Genomic DNA, 23,648 nt, shown 5'->3' on the forward strand with positions numbered 1-23,648 from the left:
AATGAAAATATAGACCAAGAGCCTTATATGCTGTGCTAGACTATTTGGACTCTATTCTCTGTCTATGAACAGGCGCTGAAGGATGTTAAGTAGGAAAAAATCTCAGGAAATATAGAAGATGAGTTGCCAGGGAAGCAGGTGGAAGGCAGGGCCAATGCTTTGCAGCCAGTGACACTCATGTCTTTGACCTGCACAATACTCACAGTCTCTTGGTTCCTGAGCCAATACTGACCAGAGGAGGGGTTTTTATTAAGAATCCCATGTACCGGGGCACCTGGGTGGCTCAGTGGGTTAAGCCGCTGCCTTCGGCTCAGGTCATGATCTCGGGGTCCTGGGATCGAGTCCCGCATCGGGTTCTCTGCTCAGCAGGGAGCCTGCTTCCCTCTCTCTCTCTCTCTCTGCCTGCCTCTCTGTCTACTTGTGATCTCTCTCTGTCAAATAAATAAAAAAAAAAAAAAGAAAGAAAAGAATCCCATGTACCCCTAGAGGTCTGTATGGAGTAGGACTAGGGAGCTCCATAACCCCGCAGGCTCAGTGTATCACGTCATATACTAAGCTTCCCTTTCCTCCTTCCCTTGTCTTTTCTGCTATGACATCAGGAAGACCAGCTAAAAAAAAGTGTTGCAGAAGTTCCTACAATAGATGGCAAGGTCCTGACCTCAGGTGGTGGAAATAGGAAAAGAAAGGAAGGAACCCATTGCAGACATAGCTAAGAGGTAGATCCAGAGCCTTTGTCTGAGAATTTCAGGGTGAAAAAAACTACCTTAGAGATCATCTGGTTCAGTCTTCTCTTTTTATAACACTGTGCCTGAGTCACAGTAGTAGTTGACTATAGTAAATATTTATTGAATAAATTAATGAATAAATGAGGGATAAGACCCAGAGATGTGTTGACAGCACTGATTATTAACATACCTAGCATAAGGACATAAATCTCTTGACACCTAAGTCAGTGCTCTCTCCATAGGCCACACTTGGGTTTAGAATGTTAAAAAAAATAAATAAATAAAACATTATCAGAACCTTCTTTTAGTGCTATGGCTCAATTCACTTCATTTTCATTCACAAAGTGACTTAAAAGGTAGCATATCAGAATTAATAAACTAAGGATCTTCTGATGAAGGCATTTTGTCCTACTTCTTATACCTTCATAATCTGAGTATTTGTTTTTGGCATTTCTGCATAGGCATTCTGCAGTGTCACAAAGTGAGAAAGGTCTGGAGAGAAGTACTCAAGGCTCTTTGTGCATCTGGTACAGCATGATGCTTCCCTTTGGAGAATAAACTATATTAAGGGCAGTTATTTTCAATTTAATTGAAGTCTTGAGTAGCACACCCTCACAAGTATATGTCAAAATTTATTATGTTTGGAGGGACTGTAGAACAGAATGAGAATGAATATTCAGTATTATTATAAAACTTCCTATTATGATAAGATTTATATGATTATTATTACTATAAAAAGCACAAATGTAAGATTCAGAAAAGAATGACAGATCAGTCAAACCTTATTGGCTAGAGGCGAACGTCAAAAAATAGTAATTTTCCAATGTAGATGTTCCAGTTACATGTACAATTACATGTAATTGGTGGGATGGGAGTAGTGGGTGAGATTTTTTTTTCTTTTAGCAAAAAAATGTAGATGACTTGGCAAAAACACGTCTGAAACAATAAAGGCAGCAAGGTCAGCTATGTAATCTATTCCAGTTTTCCTCTGATTAAATCTTTCTATCCTTTATTCAATACAAATGTATTCTAAATACCTGAGGAGTTCCAAACATAGTAATATCACTCTCTTTATTTTGTGGGGGGTAACTTGGGATAGGTAGAAAACTTCCACAAAGGAATAAAGTCAGAGATGAATTTGTACTGACAAACATGACAAGATAATAGCAATCAGAGCAGGAATAATAGAAGATATCTTTGAAAAAAAATGAAGGAAAGGATGAATCATTTGGGATGGAATTATACCCAGAAAGGAAGTGCCCCTGAGGGGAGAGGAATAGCAGAATTCAAGTAAAAGGCAAGGAGCAAGTTGTAAATTGTGAGCAGTTAAGAAACAGGCGTCACAAGAATGGGAACTTACTGGGTGGTGAAGACAAAAATAGGTTGGAAAGCCTGCTGGTAAAGAGCGTTAACCAGCACATCTAAAGGTTGAGTAGTTTGAGCTTAATGGAGGAGGCTACGGGATGAAAATGGAATGTGAGGGAAGCAATTCTAGTCTCGTCCAAGATGGTGGTTAATGAAGGTAGACAGCAGGTGGTAAGTGAGAGAGGCTAAAAAGGAAGCCTCTGCACACCACCGTGACTCAGTGCATGTGGGAGCAGAAGAAAGAAGTATAAAAATAACTGCACTTGAAGCAATGCTTTATGAAAAGTGCCTTGTTTTATCCAAAATAATGAAGTTCCCCAGAGGTATCCGGTAGTGTATTTTGATTCCCATGACTGAGAGAGACCAGCTAGCTTGGCACGTGCTTTCGTACAGGCCAGCAGTTTTCAACTTCTGCTTCATCAGCCTGACTCTCCTTCACTGTCACTCTGAAATCTCTTCATTGGGAATCGGGTCGTTATGAGACCAGCTCTACTGGAGACCCCAAGCTCATCAGTCACTCCAAATCTGACCCAGAGGCCCAAAGTCAGTAGTCCTAAAACATCTGGCCCCAATAGGGCCTAAAGTGAATGGCCACGCAGGAAACAGTGTAAACTTGCAGGCAAGATGGCAATGAAAATGTGTGCTTGGCTTCCGAAAGAAATGCACCATTTTATTTTTATGGAGAGCCCTTCCTTGGTAAAATTAAAAGTGTTTTCACAAGCATGATCTCATTCTCACAGTAGCCGTGTGAAAGAGGAAATGGAGGAGATATTTTAATTCCCATTTTATAAGAGAATAAATTGAGAGGGGGGGAGATCAAGTGACTCTTTTCCCAATTCTCCCTCTTAAATAGGCCAACGGGGCTTGTGTTAGAGCCAGTTTTCCTAATGACGTCTCTCTCTCTCTCTCTCTCTCTGTGTATTCTGAAGCCCAGTCTATCCTAAGACTTGGCATGGCACCATCGGGTGGCATGTACCAGGTAGCTCATATTTTTATTTCACAACATATAAGTGACATTCATACAGCACAGTCTATAAATATCCTACCCAATTAGTACTATCTGGATAGGCAAATGTTTGCTTACAAATCCATCTAAAATTGTGAAATGACACAATGTCTAGGCATCTATATACATTTTTTTAAGTGAGCCGTTGAGCACTGTCAAGTTGTTAGTTTTAATCCTGTGATAACTGACCACGGATCTTTCACGTTCAGAAAGCTTCTGCGTCGCTCCTTAAAGATACCACTTTATCACTGCTTGCTTGATGACTTGAAAAATTGCTCTGAATGGAAAATATCCATAAATTTTAAAAGGCAGTCTTACCAAGAACCACAAATAGTTCTCATTCTGTTTCTAAATAGCAAGATCACATTAAAACTCAAAAATAGATAACATTAATCACTATAATTCAAATAACTACTCTCTAGACCTGGCAGGGAACCTTGAGAGCTTAGTTCTTTTTTTCCTATGAATTTCTGGCATAGCATGCTTGGGGGGTGGGGAGTTTGTTAACCGTATTTAAAGTTAGGGAAAGCCTTAGCAGAAAGTGGCATTTGTTGCCTTCCTGTCTTTTATCTGCCCACTCAGAAACCCATACTCAGCCTTGATTATGACTGTGGTGGGACTAACTTGGTGGGACTCTGCTGATTTTTATAGAAGGATATAACCAAGGACAGATAATAATTACTGAAATAGCAGTCATCCTTTGCATAACAATTTGCAGCTTACAAACCTGTCACCTGCATAATCTCATTTGTTATTTCCCATAGAACAATACGTTGCTATTATTATTGTTCCTCATTATTGTGAAGAATGTGAGTCACAGAGGATTTAAGTTAGTTTTGAAAGTCACACAGCTAGGAAGTGATGGAGCTGGCAATTGGAGCAAAGTTTTCTGACACCCTGTCCCAGGTAATGTCAGCTGTACCATGCGGCCTCCCAAACCTACCAAAAATGTTGGGTCAAGAACTGAGGTGGGCAGAAAAGTAGTCAATCTGTTTTAAAAAAAAAAAAATGTTAAGGCTAACCAAATAGGTAAAAAAACGAGGAAATGAAATATACTAAAGAGGAAACCCAAATGGCCAATAAACATATGCAAAGATGCTCACCCTCACTAGCAATCAGGGAAATGCAAATTAAAACCGTGATCACACCCATTAGAGCAATGAAAATGAAGTCTGAGAATGCCAAGTATTGTATCAGATAGGGAGCAATGAAAATTCTGATATACCAGAAATGGGAGTGTAAATCAATTTGACCTATTTTGCTAGCCATTTGCCATGATAGAACGAAGTTGAAGAAGCACGTGGTCCTGGTCCAGCAATTCAACGCCAAGGTCCATACCTCAGAAGAACTCCACCGCAAGTGCACAAGGGCCATGGAAGGAGATCATTATCAGAATTATCTTTAGTAGCCAAACATTCACAAGAACCCAAGCATCTATTAACATAAGAATGGACAAATATTAACAAAATAGTGATGTAGCCATCCAAAAATCATCTGTTGCAATGAAAATTAATGAACTAGAGGTAAAAATAGATAAGTATCACAAATACATTTGGAAGGAAATTACAGAAGATTAATATATATACCATTTACAATGATTTTTAAATGTGCAAAGCCATATTGGGGGGACATTATTATTTAGGGATGAAATATTGCTTAGGGACATTATTTACAGGTACATAGATATGTCATAAAAACAAAGTGCATGTGAATAATGCAGGACAGTGATTATGATTGGAGAGGGCATAAGTGGGAGAGAGGTGCTAGCCGGGACCGCCGCTCGTATGTTCAGTGTTCTCATCATTGAGTTGGACGGTGGGACACAGTATTTATTATTCTCTCAACCTTGTAATGTGTAAAATAGATGATCCTAATTTTAAAAGTCGAAGAGGCAGGAAGAGAAGAAAAAAGTGTGTCTGGATCAGCTACTTCAACAGACCCGTTCAAAATGATGCCAGAGAGTCCCCGTTTGCCGTGGTCTAATGACAATCACAGTACCAGAGAAAGGATGCTCATCCCAACTCAACCCTCGTCCTGCTCCCAAATCCACCATTACACCAACACCCTTTCTGATATACATAATTGAAGTGTGAAGTTCCATCTAACCAATCACGGAGTCTGTGACATTTTCTAGAATCACACTTAAGCTGGATCCCAGAAAATGTTTGTTTGACTTTTCTGTCTTTATATCTTTAGCACTTTCAAGCAGATCTCTAGCATTTGGGAGGAGTGAATGTTAGTTAACTGAGTCTATGTTGTTGAAAGTATTTTACTCAAGAATGTTTTATTCATAGAATTATTTATTTTAGAATGCACAGAGTGAAGTAATCATTTTATATCAGACACCTAAGAAAAGCTAGAAAAGTATTTAACTCTGAAAGTTCGACTCTGTTTTTACATTTTTGATGTTTGAAATTTTGATGGGCAAGGATGTCTCAGAATGAAATCCCTAGCCATTTACACTACCCACTAAAGAATTACCCCAATAAATTAACGTCTGCTGAGTTACTCATTTGACAGTCTGTGAAAACATGTCTTTTATATCCCTCATATACTCCTCAGCGTAGTCAGGCACAATCTCAATTTGCAAGTTCAACTCTCAAATATTATGGTTTGTGAAAATAAAAATATCAACTCATAATAGAACAGTTCTCTATAAATAAAATTGTTGTTCATACATAATTGAAATTTTTAAACAATTATCTCAAGCATGTTTTTTCTGTATCTTGAGGAAATATTATTTTTCAGAGTTTTTATTTTATAATGAATAATTAATATTCAGGGTATTTTTAACATCCTAAAGTTACCTTCTATCCAGTGGACTTCTGTAACTCTATGATAATTCATTAGGGAGAGAGGACAAATGCCTTTTTCAAGAAGATCTACAGAAATATTAATTAATCTAAGATCAGAGGATGAGTTTATGGCAGCCTCTTGTTTGAAAGCCAGGGTCCCAAATCCCCTCCATCCTAGTTTAGCAATAGTAATATTAGTAGTGGTCCACATTTACTGGGCACTCACCATGTGTCAGACACAATACCAAACACTTTCCCTGCATTATTTTGTTTAATCCTCACAACAACTTTACAAATGAGGAATGGTGGCTCAGAGCAGGGATGTCACTTGCCCCAGTCACATATCTGCTAATTAGTAGAACCAGGATATGGACCTGGGTCCCTGATCCCAGAACTAGTGCTCTTGACCTTTACTTGTGCATACATGGAGCCTTTGTAAACACATCTTACTATAGATGGAGAAAATAAACGGGCAAAATGTTTCCTCTTCCATAAAAAAGAAAAATAGCAGTTGAGTCATCAAATTAGACCCAAAAAACCGTACCCTGGGGCTTTTACATACAAAACTCATGACCACCACTTCTCAATAGTTTGAAAATTCCATTAACTGAATTGCACTGAAGATGGAAATGAAGATGAAAAAGAAGCATAGAATGTGTGCTTCCTCAGGGTCCATACTTTTCTTTCGGAACACAAAGCTGTTTCTGAACTCCAAGAATAAACACATAGCATTTTTTTCATCATTTGATTATCGTGTTTGTTGGCAGACCTGTTGGTAACCTTGAGTCACCTATAATGAATTTAAATATTACTCTAATTGATTTTCTTCCTGCTTACCGAGAAACAGAGTGCCTTTTTTACTAGTCTCATAAATAATTCCATCTCTCTATGTCAACTTTAATTGAACTTACCTCATGTTGTCAATCTCTTTCTTTTTTCCTTGCAGGTGATGTCATTGTCTATATTAATGAAGTTTGTGTCCTTGGACATACTCATGCAGATGTAGTCAAACTTTTCCAGTCTGTTCCTATTGGTCAGAGTGTCAACCTGGTATTGTGTCGTGGCTACCCTTTGCCCTTTGATCCTGAAGATCCTGCTAACAGCATGGTGCCACCCCTTGCAATAATGGAAAGGCCACCTCCAGTGATGGTCAATGGAAGACATAACTATGAAACATACTTGGAATACATTTCTCGGACCTCACAGTCGGTTCCAGATATAACAGATCGGCCGCCTCATTCTTTGCACTCAATGCCAGCTGATGGTCAACTAGATAGCACGTATCCACCACCCGTCCATGACGACAATGTGTCTATGGCTTCATCTGGGGCCACCCAAGCTGAACTTATGACCTTAACCATTGTGAAAGGGGCCCAGGGTTTTGGCTTCACTATTGCCGACAGTCCTACAGGACAGCGGGTGAAACAAATCCTTGACATTCAGGGATGCCCTGGCCTGTGTGAAGGCGACCTCATTGTTGAGATCAACCAGCAGAATGTACAGAACCTGAGCCATACAGAAGTAGTGGATATACTGAAGGACTGTCCTGTTGGAAGTGAGACTTCTTTGATTATCCATCGAGGAGGTAAGATAAACACTACTCACTAATAAAATATGCACGTAAAATAGTAAGATGGTTACAATACTATCATAAAAAAGGAATTTCCCTGGAGTTGAATAAAATCATACTTTAAAAAATGAAAGTCAAAGAATAGGAGAGAAAAACAAAAGTCCAGAAGCAGTGGTTTTGTTTTTTTTTTAATTTTGAGAATATATATTTTCTTCCTATTTTATATTAAACACAGTAAAAGTAGTGCTTTCTGTCTTACAAATGTATCTTAGTATGAAGTTGGAGGGTAAAACCTAATCTGCAAATATATTTGGTTTATATTCTAAAAGTTCATTATATATTGCTTATAGAGATCCCAAACTGGTTTCCCATTGACTTAATCAAGAAATAATCTAGATTCTTCCAATCTAGTCAATGCTCTGTATTGTGCTTAGGATTCTAGTTAGCAAGTGGAAGCTGGTTCAACCCCTGCCAAGTTCAAATGTAGTCTTGTAATCCCCATAAGGACCTTTGGGAACTGGTTGCCACAGAAAAATCTTTTCAGATTTGAATTGGGATGCTTAGGACACTTCTTCCACTAGGAAGGTTCTCCTCCAGCCATAATTTCTCATGGTGCCTTCCATGACCTGGGAAGGAAGTTATGGAACCCGGTTAGGGCTGAAGTTCTAAGCTGGTTGTTCTAGCTGAACTATAGAAATTAGAGCAGTGAGGAGGGTGGGAGGAACTCTGAGTCCTGGGGGTTTCCTCCCTTCTACCTTCTAGGGAAGGAAATGGGGCTAAGTGGAAGCCCTCCTTCATTCCTCTGCTACTTTGCTCTTAACTGTCAGTGACACTAGGGAGCAAAATGAGGGGAGGGCCACAGACTGGAAGGATACTTGAAAAGAGTATAAAAGAAAAGGCTCAGGCTAAGTCCTGGTTTTCTGCTTCCCAGTTCTGGGACTTGGGACACTTAAAAGTCCAGGAGCCTCAGAAGCCTTGTCTGTTATATTGGGATGATAATACTCCTTAACCTGGTAGTCGTGTTCTTCATATCGAATGGCCCACAGTAGGTGTTCACGAAATGTGTGTTGAGCATAAAGGAGCCCCAAAGCTCTAGCAAGGGTGGGGCACGGGTAGCAGCACTTGGAGGAACTCAGGCGTGAAGAACACACATGTGGCCAACATGTGATTGTCCATTCAGAGCACTAAAAACAGCATGAAAACCCTGTCAGTTTGAAATGCAAAGGAAAGCATGAATGCAAAGGAAAGGTGAAAGAAGCACCTTTTATGATTTATTTGGCCCTCACTGCAGGTGTTTCCACTTCAAGGAAGTATTTACATTATTGATTCCTTGTGTGAAAGTGGATGTCAAATACTAGGCATTTTTTGAGCAATGCTGCACGAAGTGTTCTGTCCCTATATTAAAAAGGGAAATTATGATAGCAGAAGTCTTAAATTTGACCTTCTTAAGGCGTTGTTACAGAATAGCACTCGAATCTTTATAATTAAATATTGACAACGTATTTTAATTTCTCCCATTGCTTGTGTTAGATTAAAACAAATATTCTTAATTAAAGCCATGTCTTCGTAGCATGCAGCTGAAAAGCAAATCTTTGTAACAGATTCTTGATATTTAAAGGTATACTGAAAATCACTGTACAGTATAGCCATTCTGTGATTCACAGAAGCAAATTTGGCTACATATCCTATATAATGACTTATTTTTAAAGGCATGGTATAGCAGGAAAAAATACTTTGAAATCATTTATGTATATATAAATGCCCACTATCAGATAGAGCATCCTATACTTGCTCTTTTTTTCCCTCTAGTTTTCCCACCTCTCCTTTAATCCTCCAGGATGTCCCCTTTTATTTGCATTTTGCTTGTGTTTGGGGTTAGAAATTGGTTTTTATTTTGTGGCTGGTGCAGACGTGCAGAATGTAGTACCCTGTAAAGCTTAAAGTACTTCTAGTCAAAAACCTCTCATGTTTCCCCAAATTCCCACAGTTTGCACTCATCTTCTCTGAAATTATAAGAAACTAATACCATGTTTTTGTGATGAAATTTTTCACAATTATTTTGGCTATTCTAGATTCTTTCCATTTTCATATAAATTTGGGGGTCATCTTTTGCTTTCTCTTATTATAGGCTACTCATAAGTGCTCATAGCCTCATTCAGATATGTACAGACCTTCAAGAGTAGAGTCACATGCCTGGGTCCTTCTATCAGAATTGTGGTTCTTTGTTTTAATTATTTACGGGGATTTTTAGTTTTTAAAGCAATAATATACATGGTTTAATTTTTTTTCGACAGTGTCTGAAGAGGTATACAATGAAAAATAATTCTCTTTCCTGTCCCAGACTGTCAGTCCTTTTTTCAAAGGCAGACATGTTTTTTGAATATATACTTCCAGAAATGTTTGTGGTCCTAAGGAGCACATGCATGAATATAGGTAGTGTGTTTACTATAAATGATACGATATTATACACACAAATGTCTAACTCTAAATATCTTGGTTATGAGGATATATTTCATTTTTAACATACACAACTGTGAAGTAATTTACATAACATAGAATTAACCCGCTCAAATTATATACATCATTAAGTTTCACTAAAATGGTATTTTTTTGTGTAACAGTCACCGTAGTCCTTAGAACATTTATCGTCTCAAATTCTCTCAGCCCTGGAAAATCACTAAGATGCTTTCTGGATAGTTTTGCCTTTCTGTAAATTTTTTATAAATGGAATCATACAGGGACACCTGAGTGGCATGTAGGTTAGGTTAAGCGCCGGGCTGTTGGCTTCTGCTCAGGTAGCGATCTCATCACGGTCGTGAGATCAAGCTCTCATTGGGCTCCGTGCTCAACACAGAGTCCGCTTAAGAGTCTTCCTTTCCCCCTGCCCTCCTGCTTGTGGGTTCTCTCTCTCTCTCTCTCTCTCTCGGAAATAAATAAATAAATCTTTAACTCAGTCACTCAATTAATCAGTCAATGGAATCAAACAGTATATAGTCTTTTACCTAACATAATGCTCCTGTGATTCCCCCATGCTGAAGCATGTGTGAGCAGTGTGTTTCTTCTTATCACTGAGTAGTTAGTATTCCATTGTATGGATCTACCACTTTTTAAAATCCATTCACAAATGGATGGACTTTAGAGCCTTTTTCAGGTTTTGACATTCATAAATAATGTTGCTGTGAACACTTAGATGTAAGTGTTTGTATGTGCATATGTTTTTTTTTTTCCTTGGGGAGATACCTAGGAGTGATACTGCCGACTTCTGTGACAAATATATATTTAAATTGTTAAGAAATTGCCACAGTGTTTTCCAAAGTAACTATATACCATTTTACATTCCCCACTAGTAATGTATGAGGTTTCCAGTTTCTGCCCATTGTTGCCTAGTTGGTAGCCTTTTTAATTACAGTCATTCTAGTGTGTGTGTAATGATAACTTTTTTGTAATTTTAATTTACATTTCTCAATTTTTTATGTGTTTACCACATTCTCATGTGTTTATTAACATTCATATATCTTCTTTGATAGCATGACTACTCAATATTTTGCCCATCTGAATATTTATTGGGCTATTTATCTTCTTATTATGTTGTTAAAGTTCTTTATGTATTCTGATTACATGTCTTTCCCAAGATATATAGTTTGCAGATATTTTCTCCCAGTCTGTGGCTTGACTTTTCATTTTCTTAATGGTTTCTTTTGAAGCATGGAAGTTTTTAATTTTAATGAAGTCCAATTTATCAGTGTTTTCTTATGTGGATTATTACTTTGGTATTATATCTATGAAATCTCTGCCTGACCGGGGTCACAAACTTTTTCCTGCTTTCTTTTAGAAGTTGTATAATTTCAGCTCCTGCATTTAGATCTCTAAACCATTTTAAGGTCACGTTTGTGGATAGTGTGAGGTAAGAGTTTAATGCATTTTGTTGGATATGAGTATTTAATTGTTCTAGAACTATTTGTTGAAAAAAAAAGCTGTCCTTTCCTCTTGGATTGCCTTGTGGCACTTTAATATTTTATTAAATAGCATGAATGTGAGGGTTTATTTCTAGACTTTATTCTGTTCTATTGATCTGTATGTTTGTCCTTCTGATAATGCTGTATTTTATACATTCCTTTAGCTTTTATATTAAGTCTTGAAATTGTGACTCTTCTAACTTTTTTCTCCTTTTTCACAATTATCTTGGCTATTCTAGATTCTTTCCAATTTCATATAAATTTGGGGATCATTTGTCTTATTTTATTTGTTTTAAATAAAAGGGCTGTGGAGATTATGGTGTTGCTCCAAATATGCAGAACAATTTGTGAAGAATTGCCAAGCTAACACTGAATCTCTCAATTCATAAATATGGTATATCTCTCATTTATTTGAAACTCCTTCAATTTCTTCCAGCAATGGTTTGTAGTTTTCAATGCTCAGATCTTATACTTCTTCTGTCAAACTTATTCCTGTTTTATGATTTTTGACATTATTGGGAACAGAATTATTTTTTTAATGTCATTTTCAGATTGTCATTTGCGAATACATAGAAATACATTTGATTTTTTTTTTTTTTTGGATCTTGTACATTGCAACCCTGTTATGCTCACTTACTTCTGGAGGTTTTTTATAAATTTCATAAGATTGTTTACATAGATTATTATGTTGTCTGATGGTGCAGTTTTATTTCCTCCCTTCCAGTTTATATGCCTTTGTTCTTTTTTTTTAAGGGATTTTTTTTTTTAATTTTTATTTTTTTATAAACATATAATGTATTTTTATCCCCAGGGGTACAGGTCTGTGAATCACCAGGTTTACACACTTCACAGCACTCACCATAGCACATACCCTCCCCAATGTCCATAACCCCACTCCCCCTCTCCAACCCCAACTCCCCCCAGCAACCCCCAGTTTGTTTTGTGACATTAAGAGTCACTTATGGTTTGTCTCCCTCCCAATCCCATCTTGTTTCATTTATTCTTCTCCTATCCCCCTAACTCCCCATGTTGCATCTCCACGTCCTCATGTCAGGGAGATCATATGATAGTTGTCTTTCTCCGATTGACTTATTTCACTAAGCGTGATACCCTCTAGTTCCATCCATGTCGTCACAAATGGCAAGATTTCATTTCTTTTGATGGCTGCATAGTTTTCCATTGTGTAAATATACCACATCTTCTTTATCCATTCATCTGTTGATGGACATCTAGATTCTTTCCATAGTTTGGCTATTGTAGACATTGCTGCTATAAACATTCGGGTGCACAGGCCCCTTCGGATCACTACGTTTGTATCTTTAGGGTAAATACCCAGTAGTGCAATTGCTGGGTCATAGGGTAGCTCTATTTTCAACATTTTGAGGAACCTCCATGCTGTTTTCCAGAGTGGTTGCACCAGCTTGCATTCCCATCAACAGTGTAGGAGGGTTCGCCTTTCTCTGCATCCTCGCCAGCATCTGTCATTTCCTGACTTGTTAATTTTAGCCGTTCTGACTGGTGTGAGGTGATATCTCATTGTGGTTTTGATTTGTATTTCCCTGATGCCGAGTGATGTGGAGCACTTTTTCATGTGTCTGTTGGCCATCTGGATGTCTTCTTTGTAGAAATGTCTGTTCATGTCTTCTGCCCATTTCTTGATTGGATTGTTTGTTCTTTGGGTGTTGAGTTTGATAAGTTCCTTATAGATTTTGGACACTAGCCCTTTATCTGATATGTCGTTTGCAAATATCTTCTCCCATTCTGTCAGTTGTCTTTTGGTTTTGTTAACTGTTTCCTTTGCTGTGCAGAAGCTTTTGATCGTGATGAAATCCCAATAGTTCATTTTTGCCCTTGCTTCCCTTGCCTTTGGCGATGTTCCTAGGAAGATGTTGCTGCGGCTGAGGTCAAAGAGGTTGCTGCCTGCGTTCTCCTCAAGGATTTTGATGGATTCCTTTCTCACATTGAGGTCCTTCATCCATTTTGAGTCTATTTTTGTGTGTGGTGTAAGGAAGTGGTCCAATTTCATTTTTCTGCATGTGGCTGTCCAATTTTCCCAGCACCATTTATTGAAGAGGCTGTCTTTTTTCCATTGGACATTCTTTCCTGCTTTGTCGAAGATTAGTTGACCATAGAGTTGAGGGTCTATTTCTGGGCTCTCTATTCTGTTCCATTGATCTATGTGTCTGTTTTAGTGCCAGTACGATGCTGTCTATGCTACCTAAAGCAATCTACACATTTAATGCAATCCCTATCAAAATACCATCCATTTTTTTCAAAGAAATGGAACAAATAATCCTAAAATTTATATGGAACCAGAAAAGACCTCGAATAGCCAAAGGAATATTGAAAAAGAAAGCCAAAATTGGTGGCATCACAATTCCGGACTTCAAGCTCTTTTACAAAGCTGTCATCATCAAGACAGCCTTTGGTTCTTTTATCTTGCCTTATAACACTAGCTAGACCTCCACTATGATGTTTCATGGAAGTGATTATGAGCAGACATCCTTGTCTCATTGTCAGTTTGGGGGGAAAGCATTAATCTTTCACCATTAAGTGTGATTTTAGGTGCAGGTTTTTTATATGCCCTTCATCAGGTTGAGAAAGTTCAGGTGTATTCTTAGTTCATTGAGAATTTTAATAATCAACTTATTTTGGCTTTGAACAAAAGTTTGTTGGCTTTTTTTTTCCTGAAACTATTGGGTTGGTTTTTTTTTTTTTCCTGATCATGTGGGTTTTGTTTTTTTTTTAAACCTTTTATTAACACAGTGTTGCAAAGCCTGGGAGACTCAGTCTGCCTTTGGCTCAACTCATATTTACAGGGTCCTGGGATGAAGTCCCACATCCAGCTCCAGACTCAGCAGGGAGCCCGTTTCTTCCTCTGCTTGCTGCTCCCGACCTACTTGTGCTCTCTTTCTCTCTCTTTCTGACAAATAAATAAAATCTTTTAAAAAGTACAGTGCTATCCATTACATAATTTAAATGTTTTTTTTACTCCTTCTGCTGCTGTGCCCCAATTGCTTGTGCTCTCCCTCTCACTCTTTCTGACAAATAAAATCTTTTAAAAAATACAGTGTTATACATTACATAATTTTACAATTTTTTTACGGGAGGAGGAGCATAAGGAGAGGGAGAGAGAGAGAATCTTTCAAGTAGACTCCACGCTGATTGTGGAGCCCACACGTGGCTCAGTCTCATAACTCTGAGATCTAGTCTGAGCCAAAATCAAGAGTTGATGCCCAACTGGCTGGCCACCGAGGTGCCCCTACATGATTTTTAGATGTTGAACTAATTTTTGCATTCTGATATAACCCCATTTGTGGATAATCCTTTTTGTATGTTGCAGACTTTCGTTTGCTTATATTTTATTAAGAATTTCTGAACCTACTCAGGGAGAGATTTTTCTTTAGTTTTCTTGTCACATGGTGTCATTGTCTGGCTTTTGTGTCAGGATAATCCTGGCCTCATCACATGAGTTGCAAGTGTTCCTTCTCTTTTTTCTGAAAGAGTTTGTGTGGGGCCGATATTAGTTCTTCCATAAAAGTTTGATAGAATTTACCAGTGAAGCCATCTGGGCTGGGTTTTATTTGTAGAAAGACTTTTGTTTACTAATTAAATTTATTTTCTTGATTTAGGCCTATTGCAAAATTCCAATCTTCTTCAATCAGTTTTTGGTAATTTATTTACTTTCAGGAATTTTTACAGTTCATCTAAGTTGTCAAATTTGTTTGCATAAAGTTTTTTTTACAAAATTTCATAAAATTGCTTCCTAAGAACTGGCTTTGAGATTCATTGTTTTTCTGTTTTCTATTTCAGTGTGTTCCACTCTGATCTATTTGCTTGATGATTGATTTACTTTGCCTTGCTGTCTTCAAGCTTAGATGAATGAGTCTAGTCCTCTCTTTCTAATAAAAACATTAAAGCTATAAATTTCACTGTAAGCACTTCTTTAGCTTAATTTTATAAATTTTGATATACTGTTTTTCATCCAGTTCAAGGTATTTTTTTTTTAATTTCCCTTATAATATCTTTTTTGATGCATAGGTAAGTTAGAAATGTGTTATTTAGGAGCGCCTTGGTGGCTCAGTGGGTTAAAGCCTCTGCCTTCAGCTCAGGTCATGATCCCAGGGTCCTGGGATCGAGCCCTTCATCAGGCTCTCTGCTCAGCAGGGAGCCTGCTTTCTCCTTTCTTTCTGCCTGCCTCTCTCCCTACTTGTGATCTTTGTCTGTCAAATAAATAAATAAAATCTTTTTTAAAAAGTTTAAAAATTTAAAAAAATTTAAAAATTAAAAAATGTGTTATTTTCCAAACATTTAGGATTTCTCAGTTCTTTTCTGTGAATTTCTAATAATTTTTCCTCGGAGAAAAATATGTTTTGTATTATTTCAGTCCTTTTCATTGTGTTGAGACTTCTTTCATGGCCTAGTTCCTTTTTTTAACATAAAAATTTATCTTAGAGCAGTAAAATATATCTCCTTATTTTCAATAGTGTATTTAATTGGATACCCACTAATAGATATTTTGGTTAATCTTAGTCTTTTTCTGTTATTAAAAAAAGTCATGTCTCTTTGCACATCTATCTCTGCAGAAGAGAGTCAATCTATAGTGTAGATTTATTCTTTCAACAAATATTTCTTGAGTGTCTAATATGTATTGGGCACCTTTTTGGCACTGGAGATAAAGCAAAAAACAAAACCAACCACATTCTTTTACTCATGGTATTTTGTTTTGTTTTTCTGAAGTAAAGAATGAAAGGAGGAGGAAGACAAATGAAAAATAAATGCCACATAACTATGCTTTTTGTTTACTTATTTCATATCTCCCTTCCCCGTTAGAATTTTATTTCCAAATATTAATTTTATAACCAGTTACTTTACTAAGTTATCTTAATTGTTTCTCAGATATCTTTCAATTCATTTCATGGAATTTGGAAGCATACAATCACACGACCTACAAATAAGAATCACTTTGCCTTCTCTTTTTCTGTTTGCATACCTCTGATTTGTCTTATTTAATACATTTGACTGTTACTTCATGAATACTGTTAATTAATAGTGGAAATTATGGAAATTCCTGTCTTATTCCTGGCTAAATGAAGCTGTCTCATTTTACACAGTTAACACAATGCTAGTTTTTTGGGGGATGAATATTTACCATGTTAGAGAAATATCCCCATTCCCATTTCATTAAGAATCTTTTATCAAAAATGGATAGTGAATTTCATCAAAAACCAGGAAAAAAAAAAGGCAATTACAGAGATGATCAATATTCTCAAAGATTTAACACTGTGATCAATTGAATTAAGAGATTTATTAGTATCGAACTATCCTTTCATTCCTGGAGTAAACTATATAATCTTATAATGTTCTCCTAGTTTCTATTTCTTCATATATAACTTTGCACCAGCATTCATATATGAGATTGTTCTGAAGTTTTCTTTTTTGACTTTTGTTTTGTTTTGGCTTGTGTTTTCCTGTTAAGGTTTGCTCTCAGGTGATGCTGGTGTCATAAAAGCAATCAATAACAGTATTTCTGTCTCTGCTCTAAAACAATTTAAGTAACATTGAATTTATCTATTTTTTGAAGATACAATACACCTTTGAAATGATCAGGTTTTAGTGGGTTGACTTTTGTGTTAGGTCTGGTTTGGTGAAGGAGAGTAGTACCTTTTGCAACTTTCTCAAATTCTTCCATAGTAATAAGAGTTTCTATCTTGGCTGGACTCAGTTTTTATCATTTATATTACCCTATAAAATTGTCTCTTTTATTCATTTTTTAAAATGTGTTTAAATAGAATTGAATTGGGTATTTTCTAATTTTGTCTTCATTGTCCACATTACCTAAGAGTATTTCTACTATCCTCATTTCTTATTGGTGTTATTTTCTTTATGTGTTTGGCTAACACTTTTCCTATATTAATGGCTCAAGAAACATATAGTTTATTTATAAATAATTTGTTGGCTGAGACACAACCTAGTAGGTATAAGGACTCATTATACTTTCTGCCTAAGGAGGGTGTTATTTGATGTCTGGAATAAAGCAACTCCAGAGTGATTACTGTAATCAATCCTTGTCATGTATTGCCGTCTTATGTATATGAAAATGCACAAAGTCCCCTACTTAATTTGTGAACCTCCCATAAACTGCAGCTAATCCGTATTTGAAAAATTTCCTTCCTCCCTCTGGAAAACATGATCCCAAAGGTTTTCACTAGATCACAATATTCTCTTCATATCCTGACAATGTAATAATTAACGAATATCAGTAATGTACATCTCTTTCTTTTACATTCAAGCAGAGTTCAGAGTATTTGAGAGGCAGCATATACTATATCAGAGCTGTGTTTGAGGGCAAAGCATAAAAATTAGGAACCCAGAGAATTGTGTCTATGTAGAGAATTCTTCCTTTAAATTTTTGAAAAAACATATTATCAGAGAAAAACATTCTATCGCAAGTTTTAAATTGCACAGAGAAAATACTAAAGCAAAACTGTAAGAAGAATTGATTTTTTTTTCAAGATTTTATTTATTTATTTGACAGAGAGAGATCACAAGTAGGCAGAGAGGCAGGCAGAGAGAGAGGGGGAAGCAGGCTCCCCGCTGAGCAGAGAGCCTGATGCAGGGCTCGATCCCAGGACCCTGAGATCATGATCTGAGCCGAAGGCAGCGGCTTAATCCACTGAGCCACCCAGGCGCCCCAAGAATTGAAATTTTTAATGTTGCTAACATTTTTTCCTTTTTTTGTTTGAAATAGTTTTTTCTCTGATTTATTTATCTTTTGCCTATTTTTTTATTATGTTATGTTAGTCACCATACAATACTTCATTAGTTTTTAATGTAGTGTTCCATGATTCATTGTTTGCCTGTAACTATGGAAGGAGCCAGGATGCCTTTGAACAGACAAATGGATAAAGAAGAGGTCCATATATGCAGTGAAATATTACTCAGCTAACATTTTTTCTATAATTTTTGTTTATGAAGTTTCAAATTCACAAAAGTTGTGAGTATAGTATGCAGAACACCATATACCATTTACTCACATTGATGGTAACATTTTTCCCCATTTGCTTAGTAATTGTGTGTGTGTGTGTGTGTGTGTGTGTGTGTGTGTTTCTGGACCACTGAACACCAAGTTGTGTATGTCATACTCTTTTATACCAAATACTTTAATATTTATTTCACATCACTACTTGTTTGGAGAAATGTATAAGCAGCTAGTTAGTTAAGATTATAAAAGATACTTTAAGGTGCTATGGAGAGTGCTCTGAAGTGTGTAAACCTGGCGATTCACAGACCTGTACCCCTGGGGATAAAAATACATTATATGTTTATAAAAAAATAAATAAATAAATAAATTTTTAAAAAAGATAATTTAGGGAAACACTTAAAATTTTATAACGACCACCACCACCACAACAAAGACTTTAGAAATTACTAAAAGAGCATCAATATTCACCAGTAATAAGGATCAGATATAGAACTCTTTTTGGAAGAGTTAAAGCATGAGTTATTTGAAAAGAGTGCTATCTAGAGAGATAAAGCAAAAATCAAAGTGGATATCCCATAATCAATATCATGTAATCCAACTTTCCATGATGTCAGCAGAAAAGAGCATATATGACACAGCAAACCAAGTAATAAATCCACACCATGGTGAGAACAACCTTGGCATCCTGGATGCTTTATTAACAAATATGTCCTGAATATTAACATTATTAATGTTAATTAATATTAATTAACATTATTAATAAAGGACATATTTGTTAATATTTGTTGTGGTGGTGATGGTCATTATAAAATTTTAAGTGTTTCCTTAAATTATCTTTTTTAAAAATTTATTTATTTATTTATTTATAAACATATAATGTATGTTTATTTCCATGTACTGTGATTTTATACATAACCCAGGGAAGAAAGTACGCTTTCTCCTTTCTTAATTATACTAGATTATCTTATTTCTGCCAGCCAACTTGTGTCAGGTCGACTTATCACCAAAAGAACTAACATTCCTATTTGTTCTCATGTTTAAGTTAGTGAAATGTGTCTTGTGGTAGGTTCCAAAAAGAGGAGCTATTATACTTAATATTTTAGACCTCATCTGAGGGCTTTTAGGAGGAGGAGAGGAAGCCATCCATTATATCCAAGAGATTCTTGAAGACAAGTGACTTCTTCAGTTCTTTATCATAAAGTTCAAGTACTATAAAAATAAAAATCTTTGAACTGTAGACTCTCTTTAACCCAGAAGATACCCCACTCCACACCAACCCACACCACACACATCAGTTAGAGTTGGGTTAATATATCAGTTATTTTTCTAAGTTAAAGCTATACCTGTTAGCCATTTCTAAATATAAGTGGAAGGGTGGACAGAAGTGTCTTTTAGATGTAAATCCAGTCTGCACATGACAAGATATAACAGTTAATTATTGATTCCACATTTACTTTTCATTTACCCTGTTTACTGATTTGAGGACACTTAAATGCAAAACAAAAAAGGGCATGTTGGGCGCCTGGGTGGCTCAGAGGGTTAAGCCGCTGCCTTCAGCTCAGGTCATGATCTCAGGGTCCTGGGATCGAGTCCCGCATCGGGCTCTCTGCTCAGCGGAGAGCCTGCTTTCCTTCTTCTCTCTCTGCCTGCTTCTCTTGTGATTTCTCTCTGTTAAATAAATAAATAAAATCTTAAAAAAAAAAAAAGGGCATGTTAAGGTTTACGCTGCCACAGTCCTCAGTATAAATGTAAATAATTGCTCTAGTGGAGATATACAAAAATGCCAATTAAAAGAAACTACTGGTTCTTTAAATGCTAGCCAATTTCCCTCAAAAGCAAGGACTGTGTTTTGTGTCTTGTTATTTTTTCCTCAGAATTTGGCACGTACACTTGTTAAATTATTTTGTTATGTTATAACACTAGGGAGAGAAGGATAGTCACAAAACAAAAATCAGGAAGACACACATGTGAGTCACATAATGCCACTGAGTGTACAAAAATGGACAAAACTATTTTTCGTACTGATTTTTTTCTGTCTGGGCTTTTAAAGTAACCTTGGCATCCCTCCTTTCTCTTTGGTCATGTACCAAATTTTGCCTAACTTGTCCCTCTTCTCTATTCATTTCACAAATGTTCCAGGTGCTGTTCTAAATACAGGGATGTCCAGTGAACAAAACAAATCCTTGCTGTTACAGAGCTTACCTTAAATGTAATGGGTAATAACAGTCGATCCTGTAAATTATCTGTCAGCTGTGTCGGTTATTTGACTGTAAAACCTGCCACAGAGTGTCTCCACTCAGGAAAAGCATACAGGCTTACTGGCATGAGATAATGAATGACTCATTTACTAGAACCAACATACCAGATTTCTAGTATAAGATGGGCTCCTTATTGACATGGCTAGTTTGAGTGTGTCACTTGGGTTTTCTGGCCACCAGCTTCCCATGGGCAAAATGAAAATAATTGTAATGTTCATACCTCTCAAAGACTATACCGTTCTCAGTGTTCCTGAATCATGGGCTTATTTGTATTCATTACATTATATACATTCATTAATTGGGGACCCCAGGAGAAAGGAGTTGTAAAGAATAGTTTGCTTTTCATATATTAACCTGTAAACATATTTCCTACTCCCTTCTAATCCACAGTAGTAATTTCCTTGAGTTCATATCCCAGAAGCTTACTAACCTGATACAAAATTTAACGGTAGCAAAATCAAGAGCTTTCAGAGGGAAGAAGGAAAAAAGCAATGATGATTATTAGCCAACAGTTCTGAAGTTACAGGAAGATGATCAAATTTATTAGTATACGTTCAGTCCATTCATGCAAATTGGTTTTTATGTGGGGGGAGAGAATCTTACTGAGACTTTTCAAAAAAGTTATCAACTCCAATCTAAAAATGACCAGTATACAGTAAAGTTTCCTAGTAAGTTTCAAATTCCCCTGGTTCTATAAATCTTGAAATTTTAGTAGTCCCCCCCCCCACCAAAACAAAGCCAAACCACATTCCTCACTATCTGCCACTATGATGTAATAAATTATACTTAGGAGTTATGCCAGTTATATAAGAAATGTGCCTCCAACCTGCTAGTTGTTTATGCATAAAAGCAGAAAGTTAAGTGGACTGAGTGCAGTTAAAGTTATGTGCTAGAGAATTCCAGATAGTAAACTTAAAAAAGCTTGCCACAAAGACTAATGAATCACAGGACTTACATATAGGCTCTTACTTGTAGAATAAATGAATAAAATCACCTACAGCATTATCTTGCTATAAAATACAAAGTCATGTTCATTTTTTCATATTGCAGAATATGAAACTGTAGACTTATAATGAATATAAATTCTACCAAAAGTGCAAATGAAGATAATTGTAGTTATTATACCATATTAATGAAAGTTACGCTAATTGCCTTAAAATTTAAAGAAAATGTATTGTTTTGCCTCTCTTCCTAACTAACATTATTTCATAATGTGTGGTACATTTCTGGAGAATTTTGTAATGCATTAGATAAATCAGTTTTACATTTCCAGGAGAGTGTGTTTTAATGAGCATTATAATGTATTTCAGTTCAGAAACAGTTTTATGTTACAAAGCATCTTCTGCTGGTAGATTGGGAAAAGTTGCACCAAAGTGACACTTCCACTTAAAATTTGGAATACAGTTTAGTGCGGGAAACACAGATAAATCCATTTCAGTTAAATGGCTCTAAATTTGAGATGAGTATTACATTCTGGCTATGTATTTTTTTTCCTATGTTAAAAAAACTACCTAAACCACATATGCCAGCAATGAAAAATGAGTTTAGGGGCCTGCTAAATCCCACATGGAAGACCTTGCCATTAGACGTCTAAGGCCCAGTTCCTATATAAAAATAAACGGAAATGAAACAAAAACATCACAACACTAAATAGATTCGTTAGACCCACATTAGGTGAAGCTAATTTAATATCCATCATCTCAAGTGCTTATAGGTAAGTTTCTCTACTGCAGGCCTTAGAAACGAGCTTGTGGGAACTCCTGCGGGGCCCAGTCAGTTAAGCATCTGCCTTTGGCTCGAGTGGTGATCCTGGGGTCCTGAGATGGAGCCCAAGCCCTGCGTGGGGTTCCCTGCTCAGCAGGGAGTCTCCTTCTCCCTCTCCCTCTGTTCCTCCTGTTCAGTGCTCTCTAAATAAATAAATAAATAAATAAAACAAAACAAAAAAAGAAAAGCTTGTATAGGCCCATCCTTTCTTCTTTCCCTCTGGATTCAAAGAAAGACTTGGTGGGTCCTCTTTTCAGACAGTAATTTTACCTTGCTTTGGAGGGAAGCCACTCCCGTCCGTGTAGGGAACGGCTTCATCAATGTTCTCTGGATCATGGGCACTATTATAACATCTCTTTCCTTTGGGCACCTTCCCCTTAGCCTATAAGCCTCCTGACCTCATCCCATGCGTTAAGAATGTTTTCTTGATTCTGCACTACCTTCCAGCCGTGCTCTTTTCACTTTTCTTTCATTCTCAGACAACTTTCTTGAAACATTATCCATGTATGTGCCTATGTATATCCCACTTTATTCCATAATTTATTTAAAACCATTATTCTTGGCAGAATAGGCTTTACTTAACATCTGTGCTTTTTTTTTTTTTTTTAATTGGCATCTCTCAAGCTACTGCTATCTGGTTCCTTTCCCCATCATGCCATGGAAAATGCTGTCTCTGATGTTAGCAATGACTTTCTGTTTGTCAAATGAATACTTCTCATCTCATCCAGAATGTCTCTTCCCTTGGTTTCCAGGGCACCCATCACTTCTAGTAGTCGTTTAGTTCCCTGTTTCTTCTCAGACTCCTTTAATGAATCCCATTTTTTGTCCATTTTCAAAAACTGAAATATCCCAGATGCGGTTGCTGTAACTCTTGGTTTATGACTGTAGCGTCACCACCACTACCATGGTCACCCACATGATCTTACCACTTTTATGGTTTGATTTCTCCTCTTAATACCCTGTCCTTTCCCATGGAGAAACAAAACCAACTTTTTATCTTACAACCTACATCACTACAACCTTCATCATGAGTCCATACCAGCCTCTTCAACTTAATGTTGCATTCTTCATTCGACAAATATTTGTTGAGCATCTACTATGTTTCGGACACCAATTGAAGTTCTACAATGCAACAGTGAACAAAACAGATTTAAAAACCTGACCTTCATGGAACTTATATTCTCCTAGCAGCCGACAAGTGTTGTGTTATACTTCATTGCCATA

At 36.7% G+C, this 23,648-nt stretch overlaps 1 protein-coding gene across 4 annotated transcripts in view; it reads left to right on the plus strand.

Annotated features, from left to right (window-relative positions):
- The window catches only part of MAGI2 (membrane associated guanylate kinase, WW and PDZ domain containing 2), a 1,383,262-nt gene that overhangs the window by 1,129,642 nt on the left and 229,972 nt on the right, over positions 1-23,648 (plus strand). For all 4 annotated transcript variants that reach the window (XM_046021617.1, XM_046021618.1, XM_046021620.1 and 1 more), the window contains one exon: positions 6,838-7,476. In XM_046021617.1, the coding sequence (XP_045877573.1) occupies positions 6,838-7,476 (639 nt within the window). The remainder of the gene's footprint in view (positions 1-6,837; positions 7,477-23,648) is intronic.

The sequence above is a fragment of the Meles meles genome, chromosome 10 (genome assembly GCF_922984935.1).
Source record: "Meles meles chromosome 10, mMelMel3.1 paternal haplotype, whole genome shotgun sequence".
In the NCBI taxonomy this organism is placed as follows: domain Eukaryota; kingdom Metazoa; phylum Chordata; class Mammalia; order Carnivora; family Mustelidae; genus Meles; species Meles meles.